The 25,122-nt window shown below is 39.2% G+C and overlaps 2 protein-coding genes across 3 annotated transcripts in view; one reads left to right on the top strand and one right to left on the bottom strand.

Annotated features, from left to right (window-relative positions):
* pcsk2 (proprotein convertase subtilisin/kexin type 2) overlaps window positions 1-7,473 on the top strand; it is a 38,528-nt gene extending 31,055 nt beyond the window's left edge. Inside the window, exon 12 of the mRNA XM_042502122.1 lies at window positions 6,160-7,473. Within this exon, the coding sequence (XP_042358056.1) occupies window positions 6,160-6,649 (490 nt within the window). The 3' untranslated portion in view covers window positions 6,650-7,473. The remainder of the gene's footprint in view (window positions 1-6,159) is intronic.
* Window positions 7,474-11,500: 4,027 nt separating this feature from the next.
* On the bottom strand, window positions 11,501-24,053 carry LOC121954546 (filensin). 2 transcript variants are annotated; one of them, XM_042502121.1, is made up of 8 exons: window positions 23,471-24,053; window positions 21,355-21,415; window positions 20,768-20,863; window positions 17,946-18,038; window positions 15,502-15,609; window positions 14,247-14,467; window positions 13,190-13,281; window positions 11,501-12,956 (listed from the first exon to the last, which is right to left on the bottom strand). In XM_042502121.1, exons 1-8 carry the CDS (start codon window positions 23,842-23,844, stop codon window positions 11,956-11,958), a joined length of 2,046 nt encoding a protein of 681 aa, XP_042358055.1. In that variant the 5' UTR covers window positions 23,845-24,053; the 3' UTR covers window positions 11,501-11,955. The 2 variants fall into 2 exon arrangements, with proteins under 2 accessions (XP_042358055.1, XP_042358054.1); XM_042502120.1 differs by having other exon boundaries at window positions 15,502-15,615; window positions 23,471-24,052.
* Between the last annotated feature and the right edge of the window lie 1,069 nt (window positions 24,054-25,122).

Genomic DNA, 25,122 nt, shown 5'->3' with positions numbered 1-25,122 from the left:
CCCCCCCCCCCCCCCCCCCCCCCCCCCCCCCCCCCCCCCCCCCCCCACCCCCCCCCCCCCCCCCCCCCCCCCCCCCCCCCCCCCCCCCCCCCCCCCCCCCCCCCCCCCCCCCCCTTAAGTTTTATTGGGCTTACTCAGTAATTAGATGAGCGTGTCTTTTACATGTATACACTACATGCTCTACAATTTCAGACTGTCCCCACCGAGACACTGAAAGGAAAACACTGCTGAGCACAAGAGACACGCTCATCTAATTACTGAGTAAGCCCAATAAGGCTTAATTCAATAAAACATCTGCAATGGGAGTGTCCACTTCATAACCCTGTAATATTTAGATTAGCTGCAGAGTCTGTCTGATGGTCCTGTAGATTGATTATGACATAGACTGATATCCTGACAGGCGCTGTTTGGTAATTAATGCACAACTCTCTTGACGTCTGAATTGGATTTCTGTGTTATAGATTATGGATATTTCTCTCAAAAGATGTTCAGAGGACATCTTCTGGCATTTTGTTTGCAGACTGATGTATGTGTAAAGGTTTTCTACACTCAGACTTTGTAACTTTTTAGAGAAGAAATAAACATATTCCGCAGATTAAACATGAAAAAAAAAAGTCATAAGCAATATAGCACGCACAGTCTGGTGTGCCCTGCAACTTATAATGGCTTATCTAAACTAATATCACCAAACTTTAGGTAACTATTGTTGTTTGGTGTACATGACTAAGTAAGTTCACTGGCTGTTTAAGTCCTTTTCAATAGTGTTAAAGCATTTAAGCCAAATGAACAGTAAATTAGCTTTTATAGTACAGTTGTAACTTGTAGCTGAAGTGGCTGCTGTTCAGTTAAAGTAACACTGACCAATGACTCTTTAAACCACACGTCTACCTATGAGGGTGAGTTTGTGACAACATAACTAGTTTTAAAGACAATCATGGTCCAATATGCAACTTACAGAAGTGTGATGTGGAATCTTAAAACATGCAGTCCATGTATTTGAAAGTGAACCTTGCAGCGAGGTACAGGAGACATCTTGTGTCTGGTAGTTGCATTTTTTAATTAAAAAAGGTTGCATTCTCCAAGGGAGAAAGAGTAGATTTAATTTTAAGAATTGGTAGGCAACTTTATTGCTAAAAAAAAACCCCAAAAAAACATCAGACATAAATTGTTATTCAAAGCAGAGTATTTTCATGTAAAACGTATCTGGAGGGGTTCTTTAAAGATTTACTCAAACACACAGTAAACACATGGTTATGTAAAATCTTTGCTACATGAGCTTACCAAATAGATTATACTATTTTTATAAGCTTAATTTGAACAAAAAGAAGACTCAAGTGTCAGAATACTCAATGCCTTGTTAAATTGCTTGTATCTCAGTTGTATTTATTTGTCTGCGCTGGCAAATGTTTTTGATTCATCTGTCTCATTCTTGTGAAATTTTGGCACAAACATTCACGCCGGTGCAAGGCTAAACTGATTTGAATTTAATGGTCAAAGGTCACTGATGGCTCACAAATTTTGGGCCATAACACAAAAATTGATGAGGTAGTTATGATACAATTTTACACAAATGTATAAGAGGATACAATGATGAAGTGATGACATTTTATATCCAAAAGGTCAAAAGTAAACTTCACTGTGAGATCAAAATGTTCTGCAAAAACACTTTTCTGGCCATTACTTAACACAATGACTGAGGAACACAAGGGGAGACATTTGCTCAGATACAGAATTGGAGACACTAATCTCGTGTCCACCCCAAAACAATGCTGATTGTATAAACCTTCTGCGCTGGAGGTTTGAAGATATTTTTGAAGAATTCACATTTCTGAATATGTAGCTTTTTGCAGCATTATCAATTTTTATTATAAACGGTCATGGCTACAAATGAGTCTGGACAGACATGGATGTATACTGCAACTTGACTGGTTGGCAGAGACATACAGGCACAACTAGCGTTATTGTAGTTGATAAAGAGACTACGTCAGGTAAATTAGATGTGGATTCCTTTAGAATTACTGGATTTCAAGCATGAGATAAATCTCAAATGCTTTAATGTTAGCTCCTGCTCTCAGGCTTATAGAGTGGTGTATTGATAACAGTCCATCTGGCCTCAGCTTTGGAGGAGATCCTCAGGCTTTGCCATCCATTTTTAATTCTTATCCACCCTGTGTCCACTCATACTAAGTAGGATCTTCTCTTGCACCACTATCTTTTCTCCATATCTCTTCCATCCACTGCTAGCACTTTCTTTTCTTTGGTTCCACTTTCTCCTCCTCTTCCCTCCTTCTCACTGGCCCCCTGTGCATGCCTCATGAGGGCTCCACCATCCATCCATTCATCTACATCCTGAGGCTTTGAACTCCCTTGTGCCTGGTGGTTTCCTGTGGCTAGCCCTCTTATTCGCTCTAATTAGAGCACCACAAATGGTCCAGCATGGCGTGGCCTGAAAACACTATCAATTAGACTGAGTGACATCCAGAAAGGGATTCCAGGTGGAGGTTTTCGTGTGATGTGCATGTGTGAACTAAAACTGAGCTTCTAGATGCATTGTCAAAGAGTCAATGTGTGGGTGAAGATAAAAAAGCAGACTGAATACGGTGTATCTGTGTATTTTTTGTCACCATCAACATCTCCAATTCCTTATTTTAGTCTCTAATCAGTGCTCTGCAGACGATGCAGTCAACAGCATGGTGTGAAAGTGTGCTTGTGTGTGCCTGCCTTGAATGCAGCGCCAGATAAAAAAGGAGAATCCCCACGCCACATGCTTTTATTGCATCCACGAGGGCTTCACATGCAAATGGTGGAGAGGACCTGCTCTATTATGTAGTGTGGTTGTGCCTTTAGACATTTCATTGCAGAAAGTGGCATCACCTCTTTCTCAAACCTTAAATATCTGAAAGAATAACTGCTCATAGAGGTGGTATTTATGAGGGAGAAATACAGTCTCTGTTTTTTCATCAGTTCACTGTTTCCACAGTAGCACCACAGGGCTTCAGCTGCCTCTATTGTGGTAGAGATATAATTACAACAAGCCCACCTCTGATGATAGTGTATCACCAGAGAAAAGCAATAAACACCAACATAGCCATGCTTGCAAACACACTGCTCAGCACTGATCTGATAGCTGCTCTGGCTGGCTGTGGCTTACCTAGCTGGAGGAGAACTTCTGATTATCAGTGAAGCTGGCACACAGCGCCCCACTGTATGTGTGGGGTTGTTTTTAATCTATGCTGGTCCTGCCCTTCAGAGGCATCCCTCTCCCTGCCCTACGACCAACTGATGTAATTACTACGCACATTATCTGATGGCAACTGCGCACTTGCTACGCACAGAATCATTTTGGGGTCAAAAGTGAGATCTCAACCACAGACTGTATAAATCTGAACATATTCACTCCCAGATTTAGTTTGATGCACAAACACACATTCTAATAAACTAATAATAGTGATTAAGTATAGACAGTAATGGCACTTTTAGTGGTAATGAAGATGGAGAGAAATTAATAGCAATAAATTGCATGTTTGTAAAATAATTTTGCAGCCCTCTCTTTATACTTTATTTTAACACTACACAACCCATATTATGTAGAATCGTTAACAGGGTTGTATTGTATATAGAAACTAGAATTACCACTTTGCAGTTGTATGTCTCTACAAACCAGTCAAGTTGCAGTTACATTTTACATCCATGTCTGTGAAAACATGGATGCTTCACACACATCTTCCCCGCTAGCAGCACAGAAGATCTATACAATCAGTACAGTTTGCAGGTAGGTACCCAGGATTAGTGTCATCAATCCAGCATCTGACCAAATGTCTCCCCTACTGTTCCTGAGTGATGACGTTGAGTAATGGCCCGAAAGGAGGTTTATTTTGTCACAGTAAAGCTGACCTTTGGCAATGTGAACATCATGTCATCACTTCAGTTTTGGCCAAACCTACTTTTTGTGGGGTCAAAGTGACTTTTGACCACCAAAATCTAATCAGTTCATTGTTGAGTCCAAGTGAACGTTTGTGTCAAATTTGAAAAAATTCCTTCGAGGTGTTATTGAGATATCACATTCACAAGAGTGAGACAGACAACATCACAGTGACCTTGAACTTTTACCAATGACCACCAAAATCTAGCCAGTTTATCGCTGAGTCCAAGTGGACATTTGTGTCAGATTTGAAGAAATTCTCTCAAGGTGTTCTTGAGATGTTGTGTTTATAAAAATGGGATGGTTGGGCGAACAACTTGAACAATATAATGCCTGGACACAGCTAACTTCTGTGCAGAGGCATAAAAACAGGTCAGTGTTGGGTTACTTCAAATTTCTCAACATGCAATGTAAGGTGTAACTTACTGTGAAACACCCCACTGCGAATTGTTCTGTTTTTCTGGGAATAGTAATTTGCTTCATAAGCCCTCAGCAGATCACCGCTGCATTCACCTCTATGTGCTCAGCATAGTGCTCTATTAATCATTTTTCAAACTGAGTGCTGTTCCACACGTCTCCCTTGCTTACTTTCTGTGTCTTGTCCCTGTTGCCTTCTCTCGACCCCCATTTCCCTACTGCCTGCAGTGCAGCCTCAGCCTCTAATAATGTTATTAAGCCTTCTCATAGCCTTTGGCCATCACCCCTGCCCTGCTGTGTTCTCACTCTTTATTTCCATCACCCAAAGAGATGGGAACAGCAGTATGTCATCCCTACCACAAAGCAACAACAATGCTAAGATCTGCCTGCTTTTACACTCTGTTCTGGACAAATGCACCGAGATAGAAAGAAAAATGATTTCTTCATGCACTGAAGAGCAGCTAGACTTCAGAGGTGGTCCAGTATGTGACATGTTACATGAAGAGTTTATTGACAAAATGCCTCAGACTTACAGTTGGCTGACAAAAACTACTTATTTCTTGTATAAATTTAAATATGTATCTAATTTAGGAGGCATTATTGCACGTTGCTCAAACTTAAGCGTTTGGTAAAATTGCTGTTTCTAATTGACAGTTTTTCAAACAAAAGTGTTTGCTGTTTTTCTCTGTTTTATATGTGTTTGGCTTGATTTTTTAGTTTGAATATTTGAAACATTATTGAAAAAAAAACAAACAAACTTTTAATTTTAGATTAATTAATAGTGAAAATAATCCTTGGTTGATTTACTTATGATGCACCAAACTTAACAGGGATCTTTATGTTTTTCCATATTTTCTGTCATATATATAAAAGTTAAAGTTACTATGTCAAATGTTCAAATAAAAGACCGCCAAAATTTCAAATAAATGCGCAGTCATTCACCAACTGTGAGTACACTGCTCGATGTAGCTGCATGCTAGCGTCAGGGAAAACCATAATCTTGGTTGCCAGTATTGTTTATTCCTACCTGATTTTAAATCATATTCCTGCTAGAACATGTCTGATTGTAAAGATTTTGTTTTTTTTGGTTGCTGGGGATTTCTTCACAGTAGTAAGTGCTGCTATACTCTGTTACAGTACGAAAGAACTGTAATCGCTGACCAGAAAGAACAAACTGAGCTTTTTTTGGGGGGAGGTTGGAAAAGTGAATAAAGGTGTTCCAGCACAGACAGTATGAGGCAAATAAAGCGTTTTTTTTTTTTTAATGTGTTCAAGTATGAACCTGAAAAAAAGTGTCATAGCTTTCCTTTAAAGCAAAACTTTAAACTGTTCTACTGTTCGGATTTGGGCCACATATATTTAAGTTAATGAGAAAATATGTATGAAACCCTAATTTAGACTTCACGACAGCAATATTTAAAATCATATCAAACTAGTGGCAGCCAGAATATTATGTGACAAACATGTGGCACCAAATATAAATGGTGGCCATGTACCGTAAAAGCCAAATAGTATTTTATTGCCCCCACTTGAGATAAATTGCATGGTGAAGTAAGCAGACATGACAAGTAATCTCTGTGATGAGGGAATAGGTTAAAAAAAGGCTTGATTATCTAGGTCAAGTATGTTATTTTCTTTAACCTGCTCTCTCTACAGGGAAGCCCAAAGCTGTCATATCATGATGATATTGTGTCCATGTTCTTTCCAATTTCATTTCAGTCTTTTTTCTTGACTACTGCTAATGTTTAAAGCCGACGTCTGACTTTTCTCTGTCTCTGCTGTGTAGTTTTAACTTCCTCAACCTATCTATCATTCTCCAGTAAAATCCAGTCTGGCAACAAACTGGTGCTGGCCATCACCACTGAAGCCTGTCAGGGGAAGGACAACTTTGTCCGCTACCTGGAGCACGTCCAGGCGGTGGTTACTGTCAACGCCAGCCGCCGCGGTGACCTTAACATCAACATGACCTCGCCCATGGGCACTAAGTCCATCCTGCTGAGCAGAAGGCCACGTGATGACGACGCCAAGGTGGGCTTTGACAAGTGGCCCTTCATGACCACCCACACCTGGGGCGAGGACCCCCGTGGGACCTGGGTCCTAGAGGTGGGCTTTCAGGGTGAGGAGCCACAGCGCGGAGTCCTGAAGGAGTGGACTCTCATGCTGCATGGAACACAAAGTGCCCCTTATATAGACCAGATAGTACGTGATTATCAGTCCAAACTTGCAATGTCCAAAAAGGAGGAGCTGGAGGAGGAGCTGGATGAGGCTGTAGAGAGAAGTCTAAAGAGCTTACTGAGTAAAAACAACTAGATTTTCATCTGCATGTTGCCACTTTCTCTGATCTTTCTCCCTTCCTGCAGTCTCGCTCTATCCTCCTCTTACTCGCCTCAGTTCTTCTCAATCTCTTGACATCCTCCCTTTTGTCTACCTCTCTTCACTCTGCTTTTTGTTATCAAGTGTTTCGATTAGCCCCCAGCCTTCGATGAATGTTTCTTGTAATCCAATCATGATAAAAGTGTAACCCTTACTAATGTGTTCTACATAGAGAAAGAAACTATATAACCTGGATTTTTACACTAAACAGAACTGTACATAAACAAAATATAATCCACTCTCTCATGCTCTTGCTTTAATTGCCCTGCACCTCTCTTCTGCCAACTGTTGTACAGTTTGTGACTGTAAATGATTTTCTGTGTCATTCTACTTAAAGTTTAATATCTTGCAAACAGAGCAGTGATACTTCTTTCTGTTTATATTTTTATGTGACATGCACTGTTTATATAAACAAGGAAAGAAAGATGTGATTCATTTTGCAGCCTATGGTCCTCAGTTCATATTTCATAATCTTTGACATAATGCTATAATAAATCTATTCAGCTGTTTATTAAAGCACTTGAGTGATTTGCAACACACGACCAAACATATTGAGTAAAACTAGCATGCCATTATCTGTCATTTCAAGGGGCCAAAACTCTGATATGGACAAACAAAGAATTATGACAGAAGAAAGAAGATGCTGAGTAAATCTTTCTGCATCTCAAAAATATAGTCCGTAAAATGGAGCACAAGCTGACGCACCCTAACCATTACACACCTAGTTTCAATCTTTCCCTGTGTGTCTTTGATTCTGTACTGTGTTGTCAAATAAAGGGAACACTCCTCCTAAAAATTGGAGCCTGAGCTACTGATGCCAAGTTCACTTTATAGACACGTTTCTGTTTAAGGTGCTACATGTAGCATCAATAAATCACTGCCATAACAATTTTAAGTAATGTATTGACTAAAAATCTGTAAAACATGTAGAGACTTACTATTTTTTAAGAATATGTGCTGCCTTCTGGCTGTATTTTGCAGGAAATACATGGGATTTCTTACTATACAAAGTAAAGTTGACATTATATTGTGGTATTTTTTTTGGACAGGGGTGCCATCTTTGAGGAATTGCACATATTTGGACAAACTAATCATGATAAAAAGCATTTGACTTGGCAGCCCAAGCATGAATTACAAACACTGATGAATTCCCTTCACTTGCATACTAAGACACTGTAAACATTTTTTTGCACTGCAGTGAATTTACTTTGTGTGAGTTTAAAAGTTGCAGATTCCTAGAACCTCATGAAAACTTTTGAAGTGGCACTCCTCATTTTGGCCCAATAAATCAAACAAAATACAAAAGGTAAGCAGGCAACCACTGAAGCAGGCACAGGATAGAGGGCAAACCTTAAAAAATTGCGCCCTTGTCCCACACTGCGTGACGTACCTTCAAATTCTAGTACAGAATACTAGAATATTAATACATTATCACCAAGCCCTACAGTCCAAACCAACAATCACTTGCATTTCTATAGATAGCAGCCAGTGAATCAAACTAATTATGAATAATGAATACACAATCGCCTTCCTCTGTATAGCTGTACAATTGATTACAAAAGAGACAAAACTCAGGCAATATGACACACAATAAATAAAAACAGCTGTTGACAGCGTGGTGAGGGCATTATTAAGCCACATAAATAACCTGCACTTCAACATCAGAATAAAACATCAACAAGGAAAACAATACAGAGATGTAGGCTATAATAAATATTATTAAACTCTACAGTGACTACAGCAACAAACACACTTAATTAGAAAATGCGCAATTTTTGTACAGCATGTAGGCACACACACTGGTTGCTGACACCCTCCTCTGTACAGTGAGTTTCAATAAACCAGTGCTTAATCACAGAAGATGCAACCTTTTTATTTTTAACTATATAAAGGTAAAATAATAGCCTCTAATGAAGTCGTTCTTAACTTTATTGCACTGTTACACATTTTTGTGCTGTTCATTAACTGCAAGCCCCTGGCCCCTGTGGTCAATCTTTTCTTCCTGATGACCCGCACCACTCTTCCTCTGACTGGCTAGTTTTTGTTGCCTTCATTGGCTGGGTTGGTTAGGTTTAGGCATGAGGAGTGAACTTGATTAGTGTGAGGGTAAGAGTACAGCAGGTCATGTCTTTGTCAACTTTGATCAAAAAATATTACACCCAAATGCAACCTCTTCCACACTCCCTGACACCCAGTGATCAAGCACATTAAACAGCACCTGGCAGAAGTTTACCTGGAGGTCTTTCTGGGCAGACTGACCTTTTTTAAACTTTTTTCAGTAAGAAAAAAGAAACAGCACTGAGATGTCTAAACAAAGAGGAACATTATCCACCTCCTCCCAAGAAAAAAAGGGAGAAGAACACAAAAGAACCCTTGAACTGTACTCTGTTAAGTATGTTTCTATAGTCATCCTATTATAGAATTACATTACATTATGAAAAGTGCATGAAGACGAATGTTCACCTGAGAGGAAAAGTCAATGACATGTCATGAGGGTGCTCTCGGTGCTGTGGGTTAATCAAGGAAGCGTTGTCAAATCTGTTAAAACCCACTTGTTTTTCCTGACATTTCATATCTTTTTTTCTCCATGTATAAAGTATTAGAGTGCTCTGTATGCCGGATTTTAAAACAAGGGGACGTCATTCTTTTGCAGTAAAATTTAAAACTAATAGTGCTGTAGATAAAGAGAATCTGATAATGGTGCTGAAAACATTACACTTTAGGCTGTCTTGCTGACACCTGCCTTCTCACTTAGTGCAACACATCACCACTTCACTGAATCACATCAAGACAAGGCCAGGAAAACCTTGAGAACACTAAGTCGAAGTATACTGCTAACTACTGCTAACTTTAGTATGAAAACGTGTAGAGTCAGCTAGTAGAGTGCTGAAATAGTTACAAATGTTCACACATACATGCACGCCACATATTCAGTGACTTAATAAACAATATATTCAAAAACTGCAATACAGTCCAAGAAAAGTTGTTTGTGTGTGTTCAGTGAGAAATGAAAACAACCTGCTTATCACCCATATGAAAGGAAATATCTGGAGACAGAAACAACCAACCTCCAAGATATATAGGCCTATACTTTCTCAAAACCCCCCAAACAAATGGAGACTGACCTACCTCACAGCAACAGAGAGCCTCAGAGCAGTCCAACATCAACGGGCAGGCTAACAGTGACCACACCAAATCCACCATGGAAAAGTCCACTCAAAATGTCGCAATTAGCATCTTACACTCACATTTTTAGCTCTTTGACTCATGACTTTTTCCAGCTCCGGTCTTCTTTGTTTTCGCCATTTTCGCTAATTTACCGGGCAAACGTCACGCAGGTGGAAACTCTTAATGACGACAATGACTGCGCCAATCACATTCCAACAAAGACAAGGATCGGTCCAAATAAGGTGGAGGGGGGTTGGCAGTCGTTTCCCCCTGAATATTGAAAGTAGATAGGCTCAGTGTGACAGACAGCCTTCGCTATGTGCTGTCTGCACTGAGAAGCAGGCTCCCAGGAAAGCAACTCAGCCTTTGCAGCCATTTTCTACATTGGCCGCTAAGAAATCAAAAACTCTGTGACCCCCGGATGGTTTGGCCTGGAATGGACCGGCTGTTCAGAAGACTTTTTGAGCTACTGCTTGGCTCCGGTTGGCTCTGGATATGCCCTGACCATACATCAACATACATAGTTTTTCCTTCACTTTTTTCTTTTTCCCCAAATGTTTTTCCCTTTCTCTTTTAAAATTCTTTTCTAAAATGCACTAATTTCTTGCATTTTGTAACGTTTCTTGTAAATCTGTTTATTACCTTTTTCCCCATGTTTTTGACAGAAATCGCACCAATTTGCTCAGGGTTCAAATTCTTGCATAAGGCCTCTGTAAACAGCACAAGAGAGAGATGCCACTGCAGGTTTCAAATGGTTAAACAACAAATCCTCAATTAGCCATTCAACATGTAGACTTCCAAAACAGCTTCTTATCTCCTGCTAGCCTACTGGCTTGCCAGTTTTTCTTTTGCTCCATCCTCACACAGTTTTTCATGAGATTTTAGTGTGACTGTGTTTATATTGTAAGGAAATGTAGCAAAGTACAGTACTTGTAAAAAAAAACAAAAAAAACAAATACGTCCAGCTAGCAACTTAAAAAAATACTCGAAGATAGCCTAAGTAGGCCTACAACTCTGTTACAGTAAGGAGAGTAAGCTAACCAGCCGTCCTGCTTTTTTTTTTTCATTCAACAATTTATTCTTTAGACTTTCAGACATATTGTGTTTAAAGCAGCTCAGCTCAACCAGATCAAAGATTTCTTATTTTTAATCATAAATCGTCTCTGGCACATTTTGCTCATTCTGTCTTTCATATTTGAGGTCGTTCTGGTGGTTTTTTTTCATTACTATTCTTCGCTTTTTAGAGACACAAAGGATAGAACAATAATGCAGGGGTTATTTTGAAGTACACAAGGTCACATGAAAAATTAATGAGTTTCCTGTGGATGCTACAGTAATTAAATTAAGTCTCCTAATCTCTTAATTGAGGGTGTGAGGGATAACATGATCACCAAACTGTTACACCCCAAATATATATACATTTTTTAGGAGTAATTATTATACTTTGATATAAATCTATGTTTTCATATGCATGCAAACGTGGTTTTATGACCTATCAAATATGTGTGTGCGGTACATAGTGTCTGTCTAAAAGCAGAACAAGGTTTCAATTGATGTTTGAATCTTTTTTTATTATTCAATATATCAAAGCAAATTAATTCACAGCAAAATTGTGCTGAGGGCAGGCAGTGGCATCCAATTGAACAAATGAGCTCAAAGGGGAAAATTGGAGTTCTAAGACAGAGTTAAGAGGAGTGGCACAACTTCTTCGTTTTTTGTTTCTTTTCTTATTCATTTTCATTGGTGGCGTGGAGCTTCACTTTTCATTGTCCCAAGTTTTCAGACAGTAAAGGACTCATAGCATGAGCATGGTTGTTAAGTCGAACAACAACAGCAGTACTTATGGAACCAGCAAAACGTATTCTGGACGCAAGACCAGAGACTGCAAGCAAATGGAAGAGCGTTGAATATCAGAGCAGGAATGTGTAGTTGGTCTTTACGCATGGTTGGTTTTTCTCAGAGACAAAAATATTGAGGAACAGTGGTATTTATCAGTATTGTCTTCTTGTTAGAGGACCTGAACCATGTAGGACCTTGGTGGAGTTGACTGACTCTTCATGTCAGGTGACGTGGTTTCAGTGTTTCTTCTTACTGGACTTCTCGATCATGGTCTCCACCACCATGGAAGTCTCCTCATAACCTTTAACCTTGCGGCCATTGGAGAACTTCTCCACAGATTCCACCACTTCCAACTTCTCGTAGCTCATGGCGTCTGGGGTGAAGCTGGCAGAGCTGGTGCTGGTACTGGTGCTGGAACTGGAGCTGGAGCTGGTGCTGGCACCACGAGGTGCAGGCTTTGGAGTGGGACCACTAGGCCCGTTGTCATCCTGGCTTTTCTTGGGATGAGTGGCAGCTGGGGTGGGATCTTTGGGGCCGGAGGGTGAAGGGCCAGGGCTCGGATCTTTAGAAAGAGGTTGAGGTTCTCCGTTCTTATGCTTACCTTTACCTCCATTGTCCTTGCCCTTTCCACCCTTATTATCGTCCTTTACTCCTTCTCCTCCTCCTCCATTAGCGGGCAGAGGAGGACTGAGAGGTCTGGGGTCTGGTATGGGCTGAGGAGGTGGAGGCTGAGGAGATGGTATGAGGGGAGCGTAAGGGTCATAGGGGGGCATCATTCCGTCTCTGATAGTGACGAAGATGTGGCCTGCTGAGGGTGTGGAGGTGCAGAAGCATGGATCCGGGTAGCTGCCGTCGCCGGTGACAAGCACATAACGACCCTTGGTGTAGAAGTCGGCAATAGGCTCAGGCTTCTTGTACTTCCTCATTCTGTCTCTGACAATGTTGCAAAGAGTGTCAAAGGCTTTGCTGATCTGAGCTCCATCGGGGACATCCTGTGGAGACACTCCAGTGAGAACAGGCTTCTGCTCTGTTCTCTTCGCCCTCTCCTCCTCCACTTCCACAGATGGGATCCTCTTTGTTTCATCATCTTGAGCATCTCCAGCAGCTCCACCTCTTTCCTCCAGCCCGCTGTCAATCACATCTTTTGGAGTCAGCTCTTTCTTCTTTAGGACCTTCTTAGCCAGGATCTTCTGGCGAGGCTTGATGCTGGTGATATCTTGGATAGCCTGGGTGATATCTGGACACAAATGAGGCAACAAGTCAACAACTGGAACTGGTGAACTAAAAAAAAAAAAACACAACATTTTTGTATACACCAACACATTCAAGTGTTCTGGGATGCTAAAGACAAAGACAGCGCTTTGTAAGACTGAATCTCAAAGAGCGAGTATAGTTGTTTCTATTAATGGCAGCTGATTAAATAGGGACTCTCAATGTAAACCAGCTGTGATGTGCTGATGGTGCCCTTACCTCTCCCCCTGCTCGATGCAGTGGGTGTGTGAGTGTAGCGGTAATTAGTTGTGAACAGGGTAATGGGAGTGCCAATTATCGCTGAATTCAACCTGCAGGAGAGAGAGCAGTGAAATGTCACCAATGCAACAGCCATGCACTCATATTATTAGTTATTTATATTTTCAAAAAAGGAAACAACAAGTAACTTTAAATAACTAAAATATAGCTAAACTGACATAAATACTTACAGTTGGTTGTAGTACTAGTAGTGCAAACGAGGAAAACGTTTGTTGTCACATAGTGCCACCTGCTGGCTAATTCTGCATCATACATTAATCCAGCTACAACAGTTTATAAAGTGGGTAGGGTTTCCACTGTACAATTACACTCAAATTACCCATTGCGTTTTTTTGGTGGTTGGTTGTGATATAATTTGGGTCAATATTTTTACTGATCAAGAAGTTCAAGAGGATCCTCTTGAACAGTGAATTGTACAGTGAAACAATCTTAGGCAGTGTTTTTATCGCTTTTACTCATTTGTTTTGAAGCAGAAGAGACCTCTGCGGGGAATTTGGCTCCCGGTAAAAGCCTTTTGAACAATGGACACTAAAGGGATTCTAATGGGAAGAAGTTTCATCTGGTTGCAACTTACAATCCTCATCACTAGATGCCACTGAATCCTACACTCCTTTAAACAAATGCTTCGCAACTGTTGATCTATGTTTATGCTATTTTTATGATTAAACCAAGTATCCTGGTCATGATAGGACACATAAATGCATTATGTATTGTTTTATTTTATATTGGATTCACCCGAGGTCAAAATGACTGTTTCTCAGCAATTATTTCATTCATTCACCATAACTGCTTATCCTGTCATGATGAAGAAGGGCCTTCTCGTGCCAACCCAGGTTTGAACCTGGACCCTCTCACTGTGAGGTGACAATACTAACCACTACACCACTGTGCCGCCCACAGTTGTTCTAGCCTTTAGCAAAAAAGTCTTTTCAGTCAGACCTGGCATGCCTGTGTAAGTGTGTCAGTGCGTGTCAGCAACCAAATGAAGGTCATCTACCTGTTATCTTCGTTCTCGATGATCCTCTTGTACCTCTCCAGCTCGTTCTCAAGGGACGTCTGGTACATGGCCAGGTGGCGACATTCACTGGTAAACTTCTCGAGGGACCTCTCAGCTTCCTCGATCTCCTTCCGCAGAGATTCAATTTGCTCGTTGTACATCTGAATCTCATCATCGTAACTCTCCTGTGTGCTTTTGATGGATTGCTCCAACACTGCAGTCTGAAAGAAGAGACAGAGACAAGGATTAATTAAGATATTATGATGAAATAAAATAAAATTACAAAGCCACTTGAGGAAATTTAACTATGCAATGCACATTTCATTAATATCCACACTATGGCAGTTTGTATTGCTTATGAAAGGGGAAAAATCTAGAAAAGATAATAAATATGTGTAAATATAAAATCTGAATTTAACTTGTGTCAACACAAGCGTTAACTCTTCAATATTTGTGCAAATTGTGCAAATAAAAACAGTGTTCTCAGACAAATAAAACAAATATTTATTTAAGTAAAACAGGGCAATTAATAGCTCTCTATAGGGTCCAAATAGATAAGAGATATATGGTGAATGATATGATTAGAATGAAGAGCATCATTTGGCCAGATGGCAGAGGTATGTCTTTCGTCAAAACCTGCAGAAACAAAGCAGCTAACTGAAGAAACACTTATGGTGTTTTATTCCATTGAACTAAAGTGGTCCTATATGTTTACATTTCCTTCAAGGAAACACTGACTTCACTAAATTTGTAACCACCCATCTGTCAAAAGGTGGTCATGGCTGACATCTAGTGGTCCTTCTGCAGCACATTATCGAGACCGCAGGGTGAAAGCCTATTAAATGCCTTGCTCAGTAATTATTCTTAACTTATAAGACAAAGTAAATAAAAAAACAGAGTAAAATGAAAATACCCAGTGAAAATTCAATCTTAAAACACATGAAACTGAAAATTAATTCAAAAATTAAAATTTCCTGGGTTCAGCAACTTAAATGCTAATAAAATAAAAACTTCTCCCAGTAGTGTTTTTTGGTTAAATGTGAGAATCTGCACATTAATCAATAATGAAAATAGGTGTATATGTGGGTGTGAAGTGGTTTTACTGGTGTCTGTCTTTCCTCTAATGTAAATATATTTAGTTTCTTTGAGAAATCCTCCTCAGTGTGTCTGTCTATTGGCTTGGTGATTAAAAGAAAAACAATCTGCACATAATTAACATGAAACCTCTTGTTGTCATGGTGACCATGTGACCCACCTCAGTCTGTAGGCGTTGTTTCTGGGCCTGCAGCTGACAGAGGGCGCTCTTATACTCCTCCAGCTGATTCTGCAGAGAGGGCACTTTCCTCTGGGCCAGCAGCTTCTCCTGTTCCTTCACATAGAGAGCACCAATCAGTGAGAACATGCAGACATGCAGAGTGTGTCTTTACAGCATGAAGGTTACACCACACGCACAGAGACTCACAGAGCTATCGGAAAAGTCTCTTCCTGTAGTCTCACTGTATTAAAAGCTTCACTGATTGATGTTTTATTTTAAAGGCACTACAACAATTAGTTTGTTAAAAGGAGTTATGTTTTCTGTTAATCTACTCTTTAAATGAATTATTGAGCATTTAGAGTGCAGTGTACGCCAGAGTTAATCATGATAAAAGTGTCATAAGTGGTTGTTGGTTGAGCTTTACTTGTTAAACCTGGAAGATCTGTTATAAGTAGTCATGGTTCACACAATATCAAATCATTTAAGTTCATAAGAGTATATTCATTTATTTATTGGCAGCAGGGGTGTTCTTGTATGGAAAAACATTATTAAGTTTTGGACCAATTTAAACATAAAATCCAATAATGACTTCCCATTCTCATTTCCATGATTGACATGCATCATCACGGCTAATTTAATTCTAAGTTGTGATCTCCCAATCATCAACTCATAAGCCTACTATATTTAGGAAAAACAACATAAAGTTTGTGATATTACTCATTAATGTAAATATTCCTGTGCTGGATCTATCATAAAAGAGGTCAGGAGATATATATAAGGATATATAAAACGGCTAATGTTAGCCTTACCTGATGAGTAAAGCACTTTTTTGGAGCAGCAGATATGGTTTAAAAGAGTTTCATATTTTTCACAGTGACAAATGAAGTGATACAGATACTGGGTCAACTTGTCTTTAGTCTGCAGGAAACATAATATTGGTGACCAAGGGAGCCAGGGGCAGAGCAAGAGATGGCTTCTGGGGCTTCAGCCCCCAGATGTTTCTCCAAAGCCTTTAATCAATGCTATTCTCTGAAGAGATTAAATATAATTGAATAAATGTTCTTGTGTTAGTGTAATATTAAATTTAGGGTATTGAAGAACACATTTATTGGCATTTTTGGGAATCTTAGAATCTGCAATTAGAGCAGCCGGGATTATTTTGGCATGGATTTAAATGCAGCAGATTTGTCATCTTAAGGTTCATTTTGTGAACTCGCCTCCAGAATAATAACAATATGTTGTTTCATGATTAGTAATGCTGTTTACATCAAATTTCTAACCTACCTATGTTACATAACTTAAAAGTAGTAATATCAGACCATTTTTGCCTCTTTTTGATTGGCATGAGTGAAAATCAGCCAATACAGACCTGTGTTGTGATATGGTTTCAGAGTAATGAAGATACAAAATAGGATGTAGGCTCTACAAGAGGTGTTTTTCCCAGATGATGTACAGATTTTTAGGTATTCTTGAAAAATGGTGCAAGTGTCTGCTGTTAATAGGAGAAAAAAATCTCCTTTTGGGTGCATGCCCCTGAATTCCCCAAGCTTTGGGGTAAACACTGAATATTTACAATGTCTGGCCCATGTAGAGAGCCAAAAATGATAATTACTTTGAGTATTTCTCATCTACATGAAATGTATCTAAATAACACATTTTGGGGCTGATGTGGCAAAAATCCCAGATATATAATATATATATATAAGTTTCAACAGAAAAAAAGACTTTTTGTCCAGAGCACCTTCTCTGACACTTAACTGCAAACCACGACTAATCAAAAGATATATAAGCAAACATTGCTTTACACGATGATGATGATAATGGAGATTACTGTTGGACATGTCTATTCAAAAGCTTGTCTAGGTGTATGAATGTGTTGTGATCTGAGGCCATATTATAGAATTCACATGATTTCCACACTCATCATTATGTTTTTCCAATTAGGCCACCAATTAGGTTTCCTATCTTCATTACATTTCAGCAGCTAAGAGCTATGTCTTTCTTTATTATGGCCACTGCCCATTTAACTCAACCAATTAAATAGTCACTGCACCGAGAGCAGCACAGATTTTCAGAAATGATTGTATAAATAAGACTCAAATCTGCTGCTAATGCTAGGCAACATATCTCTTAAAAAAATAGCCTGCACGGCTGTTCTTCCTGGCTTAATTTTGTGTCCTGCTCAAACCGCTGGCCTGCTCATGTGTCCTCTGGACTGTTCAAGTGTCTTGGTTTTACTCTGCATGTGCAAATACACCCCGTATGCACAGTAAGACACAGACAAAAGCAGGCACAGGCAACCAAGTAGACTGAGCAGTCAGTAACCTCATCAACCCCAGATAAGTAGCCAGGGCTGACACACATGCAAACACCATCTTCTCCCCCACAGGAACCACAGCGTGCGCACACACACACACACACAGTGACAACATTAATGACCTCACCTCAGAGATGCCCACTGACACATTGGGAACAAGGGGAAGCGTCTGGTTGATTTGCTGTAAAATGTTTACATAGGTCTGGATCTCTGCAAGGTTCTGTCGAGGAAGATAATGCAAACAGAAAAACATAAAATATAAAACTCAGCAAAAGCAAATACATCCCTGAGTTATTCCATTTTGCAAACCCCTTGCTTATTTATTTTGCACTTAGGCGAGACAGTGCAAGTGTCCAATAAAAGGCTTTCATTTAGCTGAAAAATAGTTATACATGGTGCAAGCATTTTTTTTTATAGCAAAGGGATTTTCTTTTAAAATCCATTTGTGCAACAGTGTTTCAGACTGAATAATAAAGAAAAAATATATTTTGTCTCTCCAGAGGGATACTTCAAAGCTCAGGACCATAAGCCCAATATTCATGTGAGGTGAGTCCCTGTTCTTTCTCACTTAATATAGTAACAGCAGTGCCCTTTGATATGCTATCTTAATATTGCAGAGTCACTGATTATTTCATCATCAAAAGCAGTATTGGGTGCAAAGAAAAAGGGCAGAAAATGGTCAGGCATGAAAGTCTATGGAACGTACGTCTGATGCATTATGCAGTGGTCTAGTTTTCTTTTGTCTCAGCGTTTCTGTGGCCACTGTTTTGAACCTTCAAGACATTTCTACCGCACAGAGAGGAACATCTCAGTTTTTGTCTCTCCCCTCTGGGCTTTCTTGTCATTTGTCAGCAGCTGTGAAAAGCAGTGTTACATTTTCGCTGTAATCCTTTCCACACTCGCATCACAAAAGGTAAATTGTTGCTAAAGCCCCTGGTACATCATAACACATTCTTTGGCGCCCGTGCCAGATTTTGTGCCTTGTCATTCGAGGAGTTGTGGCCTGAGGTCAAGAGTGCTCAAAAGCAACAGAAAGAAAAACACACTGTGGTCAAAAATACCACTTTGAATTACAACCACTCTGTTTTGTGGAATAGGTTTATTGACTGACTTTGAGTTATCCAATAAATCCATACAAAATATACCACCCTGAGATCAAGGAAACTGTCAGAAGGAACAATACGGGCACAATTTCTAAATGCTGTCAACCTCTCAAGAGCAATATGTCAGAGACATAAGCTGCTTTGAACAATTAAAAGAAATTATTAATGCAATTTGTCAGAGAGTGGCCTTTGAAGGCCCAGACTCTGAGAGGCATCAAAAAGTAACATGCTACTATGATCTGAGCATCACTGCAATAGCTCAAAGTCACCTCTTTATTTTCGCTTTAGAATGAAAACATATTGATTTGAACACTGCTAACGCTCAAAACAGTCTCCTCTTAGGCACTGATAAAACAGCTGGTTTCTGTAGTATTTTGTTATATTGACTTATTCTAACTTTAAGAGTTACATGTTATATAATGTACATACTTATAGAACTGTCTCAGAATAGACCAATATCACATAATTTTATCATTTACAAAGATAATTTGCAATACTGTCCCTCTGTGCACTTTTATTTCCTAGGGATGCCATGTATATAGACTACTATATAGACTATTATTATTTATGATTTAAAATATGTTTTGAGACAATCATAATACCAAGGAATGCACGATAATATTGGCATGTCATCGGTATAAGACAATATTGATTTTAAAACGATCTGAATCGGCCAACATGCTAACAATATCAGCACGTCATTGGTATCGGCAAATATCGGCTTTAAAAAGAAACGTTGGAATCGGCTGACATGCTTTTTCCTATATTGTACAATAAATTAATATTACATACACTAAAAAGCATTGTGTCTCCATCTGCTGGTGGGCCATCACGATAACAGTATGTATAATATAATGTTAATTCTGCAACAGAAGAGACTCGATGGTTACTAAAATTAAATGGGAAAAAAGTGGATATATCGATATCAGTATTGGTTATCAGCCAAATGAGTTGTTATATATCGGCATATAGGATATTAGCAAAATATCCAATATCGTGCACCCATTGTGAGGGCACCTGAGTTGTGTTTCTTATCACCACACTGAAGAAAGATTTTTGATGAACATACCTAATAAATTGCAAAATGCTCTAAGTGAACATTTCTACTAAACACTGACTGGCAAGAGATTTCATTTGTTTACCCACAATATTCACTCTTGCAATACCCTACAGTATTCGCTTATAAGTACTTAAGTATAGGTTTTTGGGGCACTGTGATTAATGTGAGTTCAAAATTCATCTAAGTTTTTAGTAAAAACCTTAACCGAAGTGCTTTTTGTTACCGAACCAATGGCAGGACTCAGCATGTGAACTCCAGAGTCCAAGTTTGGACGCAGAGTTTCTTTGCAGCTGTTATATCTAAAAACACACATACTGTACAATGGAAAGACTTGTATTTTGCATAATATGACAGACAACAAACAAATAAACAAATAAACTAACAAGAACAAAAACTATAGACATGATACAGGTTAATAGGTGTCTGCTACACCTACTGGTAGGTTCAAAAGGCTGCTATAGGCCCATTAAATAGTAGGTGTGGAAGGCCCCTATTAACTTATATCTATGCTTATCACCACTGACAACAGTCAATTAATGGCCTGATAACAGCCAAATTGACTTTGGAAGGAGGTTTAATGAAATACATTTTTCATTTAATTATCCAAAATCTGGATTGTGCTGAAGGAGTTGCTTGAGACCCAGAAGTTGCACTGTAAGGTTGGTTCTATGAAAAGTGTTGTGAGATAACTTTTGTCATGAATTGGCGAGATAAATAAAATTGACTTGACTTGCCTTTTTAGTTTACGGGTATTTAATTTGGCAATTTAGCATTAATGCCACTGACCTTCTTATGTCTATCTCTGGTGGAGTTTATGTCGTCCTGCAGGAACTGTGATTGAATCTGGTACTCTAGGTTTCGCAGCAGAGCACCGTCAGCCTCCTGAAGGGGGAGAGACAAGGAGAGAAGAACAAACAACAATCAGGGACCCAGGGAAAAACACTATCAAGTTTACAGAGTGTATTTGGACCAAAGAGGATTGAATAAGATACTGCAGTACTACAGTGACATGGAAAACCCTTCAGTGTCCAACTCAGAGTCATACTGGCCATTTACATTCACAAACCTCTCTGTGGCATAATCAGTCAAAAGTAATTGTGTTAGATTTTTTACATTCAGCAATCAAAAACCCCTTGTCATATTCGCAAATAAAATATATTTCCCTTGGAAAATGTCTAAAATATAACAAAACCAACAAAGTAAAAATCTCATTTGATTTGATCTACTCATTACTTTTTAAAAAGTACAATAATCGGCAAACCATGTCACATTTTTTCATGTTTAAATGTTGAAGAATTTTAATAAAAAATATTTCAGATGCTATCCATTTCAGTTTATATAATTGGATAACAGTTATTTAATCTATACAGTACCTTGTTTAATTGTTCCAGTGTGCTCCGGAGCTGTTCTTGATAATCACATTCATTTCTGTATCTGGAACAGAAAACAGCTCAATTATGTGTTAGTATAAAACATGAGGAGGTATAATGTGTTTTTATCATATTAAGCTGCAGCTGTCCATGATGCATGAATACTTACCTTCCATAACCTGCTTGTTCACAGTACAACAGGATGGAAGAAAAACCTCATCTTTTTCTAGAAATATGACACCTCTATGTTTGTAACGTGTTAAAGCTGCAAATCGAAACTACACGTGTTGAAATCCAGCTCTCTTCACCTGCTGACTCGACCAGAGTTGGTCAATATTCTGCTAAACTCAATCAATGATGTAGCGAGACTTTGCTGTCTGCTGATGGCTGAATACGGCTGTTTGCAGATAGTTGTAATTAAAGGTTGGATAATCTAAATCACACACACACAAACACGTGCACACCCTTTCTCTCTCTCTTTTGAGACATCTGTGTAGGAGATGCCTGCCACCACATAAAAATAATTGTGAATGGAATTTCATTGTTGCTCACAGCATTGAAAAATGGTAACTACGGATAATCCACAGACCTCATTGTGTGCAGTTTTCACTAGAACTACCCAGCTAGCAATTTTTGGTTCTAAAATAGTTCTGAGAATGGTACAATGCAACCAATGCAATGTTTTAGTAACATGTTCAGTGGAAAGTTTTGCTCACAGATCCTTCTTATTAAAGTTAGGGTAACATTTTCTAAAACCATAGAAAATTAACAATTTTTTTTGTTAACATATCAAATAACACTACAGTTTCAATAAAAGAGTCTGTAATTTCAGCCCTCAATAACATGCTCTAAATGTTGCTTTGAAAATGTTCTTCCTTTGTTCTCATCTAAAATTGTGGGAATTTTTTTTATAAAAGAACATTCTTTGATGTGTCACTTCTCAACATCACAAAAACATCCTCAAACTGTTGCTGTTATAATGTTATGTTGTAGTCAGCATTGAACCTTAAATCAACTTCATTTGAAATGATAAACATCCTTAAAGTTTTTTTTTTTTTTGAATTTGAATAAAATGTTAAAACATTATTACAACTTTTAGGTAACATTAGCCAATGTTGTAGGAACATTCCCTGCTAGCTGGGTACTTTCTACTGAACAGATAGTAAAACTATTGGCATTGTGTTCTGTGGATTGCCCAGAATAACACTGAGACTCTTTCTGGAAAGAAATGCCACATTTGAATTTTTAAAAATGTTTTCAAATGCTGCTTTACAGAAATGTGAGCATTACAAATTACCATACACCTCCATTACATTTAGTTGATGCATGATGTTACTAGTTGTGTGAAAAAAACAAAGTCTGTTTTTCTTTGTGTGTTTTTTGCTTTGTCTTTCGAGGTTTTGCAGTGATTTGGGTGAACAGACCCTTTAATTTACCATTACTTTAATTTGGTATTTATTCAGCATGTTTTTTAAATCTCTCTCTCTCTATCTATCTATATATACAGATATATATGATCAGATTTTTTTAGCGATTTGTGTGATTACATTTCAGTTTATAAGGCAGTAAACCGATCAAATTGCATCTATTCTGACATCTCTTAATTTAAAGTTTCCTCACTGATTTGCAAAGGAGTAACAGTTATCTGCTTTTTTTTTTTTTTTAAAAAAACCTCACTTCTCACTTCTTCAACCCTTTGAAAACTGGATCGACATCAGTTTCCACTTAGATGCAATTCACAAGTTATTTAACCCTTTGAAAACTGAGCAAACTGTTTTGATTTATTTCAAAAACATGGGGGGAAAAAAAGGAAATGACCAAACTGGCAAGAAATCAGTTAAAAGGGACAAGAAAATTACCTGAAAAATGTTGTTTTGAATCAGAGGAGAGGATTATTAGAAAATCACCCATGAAATTGAGAAAAAAAATGTTTCAGGAAACAATATTTATATTCATAATAACTTCATTTTTAAGCTTATGTCACAGAAAAGACATCAACCCATTTTGCACGGGTTTTAAAGGGTTAAGGGTCTTGATCACTTTCTCTTACTTTTTAGGGCATTTCTATATGTTTCTGATCATCTCTGAATCATCCGACACCAATTCACCACTCTCTTACTTGCTGGTGAATTCATCCAGCATTCGGCAAGCATCTCTCAGCTCTCGCTCCAGCTTGGCGTGATCAGAGGACAGCTCCCGGATCCGCTGCCTGTTGACATCAGTCTGCTCTGTGAAGGCCTCCTCCAGGCCGCTGGCCTCTTCCATCCGCTGCAGCGTCTCCAGCTGCTTGCGGAACACGGCGTTGCGCTGCTCCAGGACTCGTGCCCTGTTGATGTACCGGGCAAAGCGGCTGTTGAGCTCCTGAAGGCTCTCCCAGCCCTGGATGGCTGAGATGCCTGCAGAGGATTCAGAGTCCGCAGGTTCCTCATCGAAGACATCTGAACGCTCATACTTTTCCTTGCGCACCTCGTGCAGGTAGCTGTGCTTATACATGGTGGTACGCTTCCCTCCCGTGGGTTGGTGGTATCCCCGGAGTGCTTGGTCCCGTTCGGCACCTTTATTGTGTGAAAACTCGGGTGCTCACCCTCCGCTGTCTCATGCTAGACTAAACGCTGCACAGCACTGGCTGCTGGCGAAATAGCCCACAAAACCTCCCCCTAGCTGTGGCCACGCATGCTGCGCGCCTGGGGCCTTCCAGAGTTTATTGTGGCCTTTGTGACAGAGATTAGAAAAGCCATGCTGGTGATGACAAAGCAGAACCACAAAAACAAACAATTGGCTGGCCCGCGAAAGCACTGGGTTGTCACACACCATTATTTTGGTTCTTAGTCAGCTGCTTTCTAGATCCCTGTTTGATATGGCAGATTGGATGGTGGCCCACCACTGGACATAGGGGAAATTTCGTGCAGCACAGTTTGTGTGGACTGTGGAGAACTGTTCCAGCCAGAAAGGGCTAAGTGTTGACACACTGTGAGTGCTGAAAACAGTTGTTTTTTGTGTTTGTGTTCCTGATCACAAAAACACAAGACACCCTAAATGCAGAAATTACAGAAATGCATTCATTTTATTGGTATTGAGCATAATTGGGCATAGTGGGTGATTATACAATAGACTGAATGTTTGTTTTGCCATTACTTCTGTCTAAAGCCAAAATTAAATGAAAAATAATACTGAAACGAGTAGCAAACAACACCAAACTGAAAAGAGCAACACTGGGCGCAGTCCTGATCTGAATATGTCATAAAAGTTTCAGTCTTTATTTCTAAATGTTGTTTGCTTTAATAGAAACAATCAAAGCCCATCTTCAAATGCAATGTAGGTGGCAATGTTTGTGTTTTGTTTGGAAGATGGCTCCAAAGCTGAAATATTTCAACACTTTATTTTTTCAATTACGAGAAAAAAAAAAGTCTAGTTATTTTCCTCACGGTGCTTTTAGCTGGCATCTCTATATTTCTTTATTTCCTCTTTGTATTTACATTATTTCTTTTACACTTACAAAAACATTTTGCAGAAATAAGAGCAGGAGAAAGTGACAGAACAAAGAGGAAGCGACAGAAGAGCTTCTGCTTTGGCTCTGCAGGCCGTGGTACAAGGTCAGTGCAAACGTCCCTCTGGACAGATCTAGCGAGCTGTCTGTAAAATGGCTGAATGAAACACATGTCAAATGGCTTTACATCAGCATTTCAGCAGATTTTGGGCTCCAGTAAAGCCCACGGCTCAAGAGCAGACTGTGATTGCTATGGTAAGCGACAGAAATAGCAACTAAACAAA

The sequence above is a fragment of the Plectropomus leopardus genome, chromosome 15 (assembly GCF_008729295.1).
Source record: "Plectropomus leopardus isolate mb chromosome 15, YSFRI_Pleo_2.0, whole genome shotgun sequence".
Classification (NCBI taxonomy): Eukaryota; Metazoa; Chordata; class Actinopteri; order Perciformes; family Serranidae; genus Plectropomus; species Plectropomus leopardus.
The sequence above is the reverse complement of the archived record's forward strand: the minus strand, read 5'-3'. Positions and strand labels throughout refer to the sequence as shown.